Raw genomic sequence first — 10,484 nt, forward strand, 5'->3', positions numbered from 1 at the left:
GTGTTAACCTCGCTCAGATGACGGAAGATGAAGATACTTTCGTGATCGTCTCTTATGTCAACTTCATCCATTGTGTTGATGATAAGTACATCAGCGTCATCCTTACGCTGACGTAATTATCATCTACACAATGGATAATGTTGATGTCTTCGTCATCTTTCTAGATACTATGGATGATGTTGACGACTTCATCATTTTTCTGGATACTATGGATGACGTTGATGTCTTCATCATCTTGCTGGATACTCATGATGATGTTGAAGACTTCGTCATCTTGCTGGATACTGTGGATGACGTTGACGTCTTCTTCATCTTGCTGGATACTATGGATGACATTGACGTCTTCGTCGTCTTGTTGGATACTCATGATGATGTTGACGTCTTCGTCATCTTGCTGGATACTGTGGATGACGTTGACATCTTCTTCATCTTGCTGGATACTATGGATGACATTGACATCTTCATCATCTTGCTTGATACTCATGATGATGTTGACGTCTTCGTCATCTTGCGGGATACTGTGGAGGACGTTGATGTCTTCGTCATCTTGCTGGATACTCATGATGATGTTGACGTCTTCGTCATCTTGCTGGATACTCATGATGATGTTGACATCTTCGTCATCTTGCTGGATACTGTGGATGACGTTAACGTCTTCGTCATCTTTCCAGATACTATGGATGACATTCACATCTTCGTCATCTTTCCAGATACTATGGATAACGTTAACGTCTTCATCATCTTTCCAGATACTATGGATGACGTTAGCATCTTCGTCATCTTTCCAGATACTATGGATGACGTTAACGTCTTCGTCATCTTTCCAGATATATATGAATGACGTTAACGTCTTCGTCATCTTTCCAGATACTATGGATGACGTTATCGTCTTCGTCATCTTTCCAGATACTATGGATGACGTTGATGTCTTCGTCATCTTTCCAGATACTATGGATGACGTTAACGTCTTCGTCATCTTTCCAGATACTATGGATGACGTTGATGTCTTCGTCATCTTTCCAGATACTGGATGACGTTTTCATCTTCTGCAGTGTGGCTTTTGCGCGAGATACTTCTCTTTGTGGTACTTGGCAATAAAGCTTCAGCTCGCGCTCTTCGCCCCGGCAAGATCTGCAAGAACAGACATCACAGCTCGAATTTGAGATCCGTGTGGCCAATGTCGAGCGGCGGCGATTGCTGTAGTGTCAGAGCAATCTGGATTCTCAACCCTCAGGACTCGGTGATCTTCTCCAGGTTGGGCTTCGGTGAAACTTTCATATCATCTTTGTAGAATCTCATGATTCCTGCGATGCGTTTGTAATTTGATCTCTATTGCCTAAATTTCCGAGTATTTTTGTGTAGGAGATTCCCTGTAGTGGAAAGACGCTGGCGCTTGACGTGTCAGGGAGCTGGCAACGATGGATCATCTTCTCAATGGATGTTGCTTCCATCCGACGAAGAATTGGCGTCGGCTTTTTCAGAAAGAAGGAAAAAGTTCGTTCGTTTCTCTTGACCTTGCTTCCTAAATCCAAATTTTGATTGAAAATTTTGAATTCGTTCCATAAAATTGATTCTAAAGCCAATTCGATCCAAGGTAGTAGGACGTACTGAATTTTCCGCTCTCTTAGGTCATTCACACGTTCATACCCTATCTTGGAAATGCATTTTATCCTTTGAAAGACTTCAGACAGAATTAAATATTTTATCTCTCTGTCAATTTCGAATAATAGATGAAATACAGACCATCATTTCCTTCGAGGAAACGATGACGTTTTAATTTGAAGATGTGTCCGTCCATTGTTGAGGAGCTTGTATTAGGAAACACATTGTTGATGGGTCCTCATCTTTAATTTTACCATCTATCTCCTTGTGTACCGGTCTTCATCTAATCAGGATTGATACTGGCATTTTGGCTTCCTTTTCTAAAATAATCGTAATTACGGATCCTACTATGTCGTGTTCTCTATTTGCATTACGCAAGATCATAGATATTCCTTTTTTTCTTTCATAGATATCCCTTCTCTTTCTTCTTCGTTCTGTCCCTTCTCTGAAACAATCTTTTCCTCTCTCTCTCTCTCTCTCTATATATATATATATAGACATATTTCTCCCTCCCCCTTCTCTTCCCTCCCTCTCTCCCTCTCTTTCTCTCTCCCTAACACATTCTCTCTCTTCCCTCCCCCTCTCTCTTCTTTCCCTCTCTCCCCCTCTCTTATTTCCCTCTGTCCCCCTTTCTCTTCTTTGTCTCTCTCTCTGTCTCTTCTTTTTCCTCCTCTAACCTCTCCCCTATGCTCGTTCTCTTGCACTATCCCTTCTCAACCATCATACTTGCCTCCAATGTCTTTTTTCTCTCTGCGTCCTTATTTCCTATTGTTTTTCTCCCACTCTTCCATGCTCTCTCTCATTCTCTTCTGATTGCTTCGCACTCAGATTTTATTCTTCCTCAGTTCCTTCTCTCACCCAGTTTATTTTGGCTACGATGACTATGTAACGTTTTTATATACTATTGTATCTATGCTGAGTTCCTCAAAAAATTATCTTCGTACTGACAGGGAAGGTCTTTCTCAAGTCTTCGGCATTCGCAGTAGTCAATCGGCACGTGGATCAGACTCGTGGCTTGATGATCCAATTACACGTCACTTAATATCACTTCCAATCAATCAGAATGGGGGAAAAGTGTTTCAACTGTGGCCATTAGTTCTACATAGCAAAGGTTCTTTTCATATTATTGTGCTACCATTGATCCAACCTACGCATCTGGAAGCTTATGAGAGGATCTGTTATCAGTCTGATCATGGAAGTTTTATCGGACATGGAGAAAACCTCTCATCTCTTCTTCTCGACCTGCCTTGCATCACAGGGTATGGTAAGTCACTTGATATTCTTCCAAGTGCAATCAGCTTTTTTTGTCTTTATGCACAACGGACATCCAAAACTCGCATTCTAACTCTAAAACCACTGGACTTCTAGCACGGACTATGTATCATCTTTGCTCCCCGCATTTTTTTCTTTACTGCCTTGCATCACTGCACATTTTGGAATATCTTCGATGCCGGCAATGAAGAATCTCTTCTTTAATTTGGTCTGGTGGTACTATTTTTGTAAATCAATGTATAAATGTTCGTGTTACTTTTGTATCATACACAGTTTTAGCTTGCCTGATTTATTGAAGAATCTTAGCAGACATGCATATGTTTTTTGATTTTTTTATTTCCACACAGTTAAATTAGAAATTTTTCTATGCTTGTGGATGATCTACTCTTCCCTCTCCTTAATAAAAAATGTAAAAACTTGGATATTCATAGAAAATTGGACATTGTTATCATTGTATCGATTTTTTTGTGGAGTGTTGGCGTTTCATTATATTTTAATGTTTAATTGTTTTTCTTGGTTGAGTATTCTAGCCATATTTTGCCTTTGCTCCATTCGTTCTATTTTTTTTTTCTGCGAGCCCAAGAACTCTGATCTAAACTGGAACCACTCTATAGAGAAATTTTTGGTGGCTAGGGACCATTCAAAGTTAAACTCTAAATACGAATAACCAAACTTGAGACTATATCTTTTACCTGAAAGCGCAAACATCAACATTTATTCCCTAATCCTTTAATAACTTCTACCTAAAATAAATATAATACTGACCGATCTCCCTTTTTTCTGATACTCTAATTGATTTTTTATTGATTTCATTTAGGGCATTATTGGTTGCGCATTCCATTGGAGACGTAATCACTGGGGATTTTGTTGACCCAGAGGTGGTGTCCAATTCATCTCCATCTGTTGGAGGATTGCTTGATTCTCTCACTGGCACAATTGGAATAAGTGGGTTGTCTGCAAGAGCCAAACCCGCTGCAACACCAGTAACTTCTACTGCATCTGCCTCTTTGGCAGTTGGTGCCTCAGCATTCGATCCTCCCAAAAATTCATTAAGGTCTATAGACAAGGATGCCTTGCGTTCTTTCATCAGCAGCTCTATGCCCTTTGGTTGGTAATTTTTAGCTTCCATGCTACATTAAATTTCTTTCCTTTCTCTCTGTAATGTTGGATCATTCCAGGCAGGGTATCATTTTCTTACGTTGGCTGGTTATTTCATGTAATTGTGCAGGGACTCCTTTGGACCTCAACTATTCAAACATTGCCACCATGAGAGCCACCGGTTTTCCTCCTTCAGACATTCTACTTACAGACCTCAAACAGCCAGCCTGGAAGCCATATTTATACAAAGGAAAACAACGGATTTTGTTCACATTTCATGAGATAGTTCATGCAGCCATGTATGATAGGGACGAGATTCCAGACATTATATCAATATCTGGTCAAGTCAACTGCAGAGCAGAATTAGAGGGACTGGTTGATGTCTCTTTCCCTTTGACTGGACTGCAAACTGCTAATGCAGAAGTCATGTCTTTTCATCCATGCGCTCAAGTTCCAGAACAGGGTATGGACAAGCATGCTGTAATGTTCACCCCACCTCTGGGAAACTTCACTCTGATGAATTATCAAGCCTTTTCTGGGCTAGGCCCAGCTGTGAAGGGCTTTTATCAGCTATCCATGGTTTCAGAGAATGAGGGGGCCTTTCTATTTAAGCTGAAATTGATGGAAGGGTACAAAGCTCCCATGACCATGGAATATTGCACCGTTTGTCTGCCGTTTCCCAGAAGAAGAGTGGTGCATTTTGATGGCAATCCTTCTATTGGCACTGTCTCGACCACCGAGCATTCTATTGACTGGAAGATTGTGCCCACTGGTCGGGGCTTCACGGGGAAAATGATTGAGGCAACATTTCCCGGTACAATTAGGTTTTCTCCAATGTCCAGGCAAGCGTCAAATCCAGCCTTCCGGCCCATGAATGAGAGCTTGATAGATGATGATAGTGACTTAGAGCAAGAGATTTCCAGTAACACAATCAATATGGAAGAATTCTTGATGGAGAAAATGAAGAAAGAGATGCAACCAGCAGATTTGGGGGAACCGTTTTGCTGGCAGGCGTACAACTATGCAAAGGTAACAATTTCCACTATAAGTGCACAATTTCTATTGTTATGTTGATTAATTGTATCATCATGCACTGTTAATTCATTAATGTTCTCTTTGTATTTTTAGTCTAATATGTTTATGCTTATGGAAATATGAGGTGAGCGCAATACCAGATGAGTGAAGATAGATGAGTCCTGGGAAGGCCACTTGGGTCTGATTGCACTACATATGCAGCACAAATCAACCCATGTTAGTGCATCTCTGAGTGCGACTGCGGGCAGGATCTATTATGTTATTGGCACCCATATCACTACGCTAGGGACCCCTTATACTGTATCCCAGATTTGGCATAGCAGCAGCACCTCAAAAAGTGCCTCGTGTCACAATTTTCAGGAACCTAGCGACTGGATCAGTACTTAGGGGCTTGTCAATTACGGAGATCAAGCCTTGCAAAAGCCAGCGTTCAATGGGTGCACTGTCCATACCAAAGTTCTCCGTTGGCCATTCTTACATGGGCAGCCTAAGAACTATTACTGGCCACAAAGAAGCTCAGCCTGACTACTGTAGGCACCACATTCTTGATGGATCTTGGGAATTCCTTGGTTTTGGTCAAAATTGTATACTCTAGGACTTGGTTGTGGCTAGCAGGTAGTGAGAGAAGTATGAATTTTTTTTATAAAATTAATGAGTTCATGCACTTGCCATTAGTGGTATCTTTAGACATGTATCACTCTTGAATAAAAAAGTGTGCATGATCCTTTTCCGTCTCATGTTGTTTCTTCTCTGTGAGAGGCTGTATATTTAGGTAGAAAATGCTACCAGTTACTTTCTGTCTAAACTATCTTAGAAATCAATATGCCAGATATCATTTAATTTCCCTGCGCATGACTCTCAATGAGTTGAAAGTGAGATCGTTTGGATTGGTCAGAATTTATTTCTAAAGAACAAATGTTTAATCTGAAGCCCAGGTGTGTACATGCTCCTTTTGGTTTTAAATCCTGAGCATCAAAAGTGATCGAGTCAGAATCTGCAGAGTGTTAAAATGACATATTTGGGCAGTCATCCGACTCGTAATGGATGAAGAGAGCTGAATGAATCTGACTAGGGATCCAGTAAAAGATGAGTGACGATAGATGAGTTTCTGTCTCTTCTTAGACGAACAAGTTTTGGCCTTCTCAAATTGTCTGTGGCATCAGGCTGAGTCTCCTGAGAGGCTTCTAGAGCAAGAAGGGTTGGGAATCGTTTGAAATATTGATCTTATCAATCAGATCAAGCAGATGATCGGATCATGCTGCAATGGTATAGAATCAGATCAAGCAGATGATCAGTTCATGGCGCAACGGTATAGAATCAGATCAAGCAGATGATCAGATCATGGCGTAATTGTATAGAATAAGATCAAGCAGATGATCCTACCCAATTCAACCGCAGCAAGAAATGAGAGCAAGTTCTCTGAGGCATCAACCCTGGTTTTCTTCTCCTACTGCCTGTATTTCAGCTGTTATGGCAACAATATGGAGCATCTACTTTCAAGTGACTGCTCCATCCAAGTCCTGTACCAACATTAAAATAAGATGGCTGGAGATGATCCAGTTGTAATTTTGATAAGAGTTTTCACCTCAAGAGCACCCTTGTCACTGTTCATCATTAGGGGTATTTTAGTCATTTTAGGTCTGGGTGCTTCCAGAATCCATTCAATTTTCCTACATTTGACCTTGTACTCTATATGGTCACCTTGTAATCCCCATTCGTGTAGGTTGGTTATCTCCTTTCTATATGTAGTTTTTGAACATTTATGTTTTTATCGATGCAGATCACACATTGTTTTGTTTCATAGTTTGTCAGTCTTGTGGTGTCAAGACAACTGTCATAAACAAGATAACCATCAATTAATTCGATAGAAGTGGGTTCTTTTAATCTTATTCCGGCAATCTAAGCTGTCATGGAAGGACATCATAAATGTTTTACGGAACTCCCGAAGATTTTGATAGAAGCCCAATGTAGACTTATAAAGGCCTATAGAGGCATCTGATACGTCTATTTAGTTCAAAGAGAAAAATGGTTATTTACCTTTCTTGATATCGTAAGGGTATAAATACTCCTGTATGTAACAAATACGTAACAAAGACACTTGTGAAATGGGATTTGATGTTCTTTTGGGAGACATGGAGTCGCATCTGTCTCAACTGGGACCTCCATCTTATCTTGCCTCTTTCCCCCTTTGTTTTCCCTACCATTCTTGATAACTGATAGATTTCCACTCAGGCATCTTTAAGGCTCCTAAGGAACATCGTCCAAGGAGTTAGTAGGACAGGTGACAAATCCTTGCATTTTAGATTACAAAATAATAACAGTCAGGGTTAATACCTTTGTGAAAGATTCTTTGGACCTATTCACTGGGATTTGTGATTGTGGAAATCATTGGGTGATTTGCGCCAAAAAGGAAGACCCAAAGATTGGGGCCAAAAATATTGGGTTGAATTTGTCGATTATAAGATATCAAATGGGATGGATTTGCATAAATCTTGCCTGTGGCGCCTCTGTTACCTATTTGTCGTTAATTGACCCACCAAGCTATGGATCCCAGTAAATAGTAATCAATGATATTCTCTCACACTGGAATACGAAGCAGACCTTGTAGTCTGAGCTGATCAAGGGGCGTATGATATTTTTAGCTTTGTGTTATGAAAGAGTTGTAAGAGCAAATCTGATGATGAATATCTTCCAAATTTGGGTTTTTACAAATTCTTTTGACGTGTGGAGAAAAAAATGAAATTGTGAACTGAAACTCGTTTGAAATGACTAATATCTCTCTATTGGTACTGCTAATGAAAAACTGAGGATTTTACAGAAATGAATCCCCTGCCCCTTGCGTCAGTTCTTGTGTATTTTCAAACCTCGTTCCCATAAAATATCCATCTATCATTACTGTACTGGAGTTCGTTCTACCGGAAGATGTGACATCAACCACGCACTGGAGGGCCACACGGTCCCACTCTTTTAATCGATCATACAGAGGTTCTGACTTACAGTAGTTTTTAAGAAGTACAGTATAAATATACAGAGAACTGTTTACGGGCTAAAATGAGCTCCATTTCATTAACTGGTATAGTTATAGAAAGCCTGGGGGGGATGCGTGTCTCCACTATGGTTGCATCTTGATAGAAGCCTTGGTATAGGTTTCTGATAGAGACCTTGGAAGGGATGAGGGAGAAGGGCTGAAAGTTAATATAGACAAATTAAAATCTCTTTCCGTAACTGTCCCGATTTAGCTTCTTAACTACCCTCTGCCAAAAGTACGCCTGTGAGCTTCTGTTAGGTCACGGACAATAAGAATGAGGGAGACGGAGTGCTCGTTAGGGTACGGGCAGGTGAGAGCCGATAGAGAGATAAAAAAGAGAGAACAAAACAATTAAACTTCAAGTCAGCTAGTTTTGACAAGAGTTACATAGCACTTGAGTCCCACATGCTCCGTCCTAACAAGCTTCAGTATTTAAAGGGAAACTACCCTTAGGTCAACTGACAGTAAAAACCTTGTAGGGGGTTATGAATCTGTTAAGGCCCCTTCCTAGATCGAACAGGCGAGCAATTGTGTGAAAGTGAATTCAAGAAAGAGTCCAGGTAATTCCCGTCCAATAACAGGATTCAAGAAAATAGTCAAAATGTGGAAGTGTTCCAAGAACAAGAAAGGTGGTAGAAGGAAAAGGAAAGAACTAGGAGATCGGATACGTCGATCTCCTCCCTCTGGGTCGGGCATCTCCCGCTCTCCAGGCTCACAGCTTCTGTAACTGAAATTCAAGAATGCCCTTCTTTCTCCCTGGGCATTTATTTATAGGCAGCTCTGTTGACCAACTATGTTTTGGTTGACTGACAACGCTTGTTCCTCTGATGTGTCCGAGGCAGGACCGTATCAGAATCCCATCACATCTCCCTGGTACTTTCTCATTGTCGATGTGTTTTCTTATTGTCCCTGCAGGTATCGTTCAAGATAGTCGGCGGAACGCTTTCCGGAGCAACAATGGATCCGAAATCCGTCAGTAACAAGTTTTAAAGATATTTAAAACTTTAATCTTCTTAAGAGCCCTGATCTTTACTCGATAAAAAATACTGTAGGTGAGCATTTATCCTTCCGTCAAGGCTCCAGTCGACCTTGCGATGCAGGTTCATTTTAATTAAGTACTGAACACAGATTCTCATCTTTTTTGATGGCAAAATAATCCTCCGGATTTGTCGGGTGATCATCCCTTTCAATCTTCAAAAAAAAAATCTCTTGATTCCGGATTTCTGGATACTTTATATTTTGCTGACTAGTTTCAATTTGACTTGGAGTGGTATTTGTATTGGCAAACTGATGCTATATTTTTACGTACAGGCTGTGTCAGGAGATTACATTCTATGGAACACTTTGAGCCCTTGCCCTTCTGTGGCTTCTCTTAAGTGATGCCCATAATGGGAAGGTATAAAAGCTCGGCTTCAATAATATACAGTTTTCATTTCGTTCATTTCATTTCTTTCCTTATTTTTTGAATTGGGGGGCCAAGAAACCGTGTTTTGTGTTCCCTCTCATGTATTTTTTGGATATTTTTAAACCTTTTGAGTGTTGTTTTTGTCAATATTGAACTAATGAAGTTCAGCAGATAATGAAAAAAAGGAGAAAACAATATGGTGCGCGAGGCATTGTTTTTCTGTTTCTTGTCAGCTTTATCCCTTTCCCTGCTGCAGCGCTAAAAATTTCACCTTTGCATGGGATATCCATCGTAAACTGTGAGGAAAATTAAAATGAAGAATAATTCTAGTTATTTAGGAGTGATGGAGAACAGTAACAAATCAATAAGCAAATGGAGCGGCAATCTATTCATCCAAGAAAAGTCCAGTCAATGACAAATAAGAAACATCCATCTACAGAGAGACACAGATACTTGAGAGGTAGACATCCAGTCCAAGCACAGGAGCTGTCAGTTGTAACTATAGTTCAGGGACGCGGACGGGACGATTTTTTCATCCCGGGACAAAAAAATCGTCCCGTCCAAAGATACGGACGAATTTTGGGACGAAAATTCATCGTGGGGACCACCAGACAGGACAGTTTTCATCCCGTGGAACGAAAAAACTGTCCGTCCGGAGGTCTCGGACGATGGACGGACGGATGTGGACGAAAAACAGCTGGCTTCACATCCGACGGTTGAGATCTCATCACGTGGCCTCGCTATGACAATTTGCATCAAGGTCCTTGTGTTTTTTCGCGCGTGCAAACTGACGCCACTCAGAATTATTTGTACATATGTTCATTTGCAATCTCTCTCCTCCATATTTCCCTTAAAATACTTAGAAAAATCTGTATTAATATATTAAAAATATAAAATGGGTTTTTTTCGTCCGGGACGAATTTCAGGGAGGACTGGACGGGATGAAAAACCGTCCCGAGATTATTGGACGGGACGGTTTTTTTGTTGGTGGACGAAAAACAGTCCCGTCCTTCATCCCTGAGCTAGCATCGGACGTGGGACGGG

The 10,484-nt window shown here is 40.7% G+C and overlaps 1 protein-coding gene across 5 annotated transcripts; it reads left to right on the forward strand.

Annotated features, from left to right (window-relative positions):
- The first annotated feature begins 1,068 nt into the window (after positions 1–1,068).
- Positions 1,069–9,598, forward strand: LOC144706710 (clathrin adaptor complexes medium subunit family protein). Of its 5 annotated transcripts, none has more exons than XR_013582309.1 (8): positions 1,069–1,254; positions 1,363–1,494; positions 2,553–2,861; positions 3,692–3,981; positions 4,103–5,001; positions 8,951–9,007; positions 9,088–9,208; positions 9,347–9,598. XR_013582309.1 is itself a non-coding variant. In XM_078579711.1 (8 exons), exons 1-8 carry the CDS (start codon positions 1,178–1,180, stop codon positions 9,413–9,415), a joined length of 1,827 nt encoding a protein of 608 aa, XP_078435837.1. In that variant the 5' UTR covers positions 1,069–1,177; the 3' UTR covers positions 9,416–9,598. The 5 variants fall into 5 exon arrangements, 3 of the variants coding, with proteins under 3 accessions (XP_078435837.1, XP_078435838.1, XP_078435836.1); XM_078579711.1 differs by having other exon boundaries at positions 2,553–2,866; positions 3,751–3,981; positions 9,088–9,135; XM_078579712.1 differs by having other exon boundaries at positions 9,088–9,150.
- The last annotated feature ends 886 nt before the right edge of the window (positions 9,599–10,484 follow it).

The sequence above is a fragment of the Wolffia australiana genome, chromosome 8, assembly GCF_029677425.1.
Source record: "Wolffia australiana isolate 7733 chromosome 8, ASM2967742v1".
Taxonomy (NCBI): Eukaryota; Viridiplantae; Streptophyta; class Magnoliopsida; order Alismatales; family Araceae; genus Wolffia; species Wolffia australiana.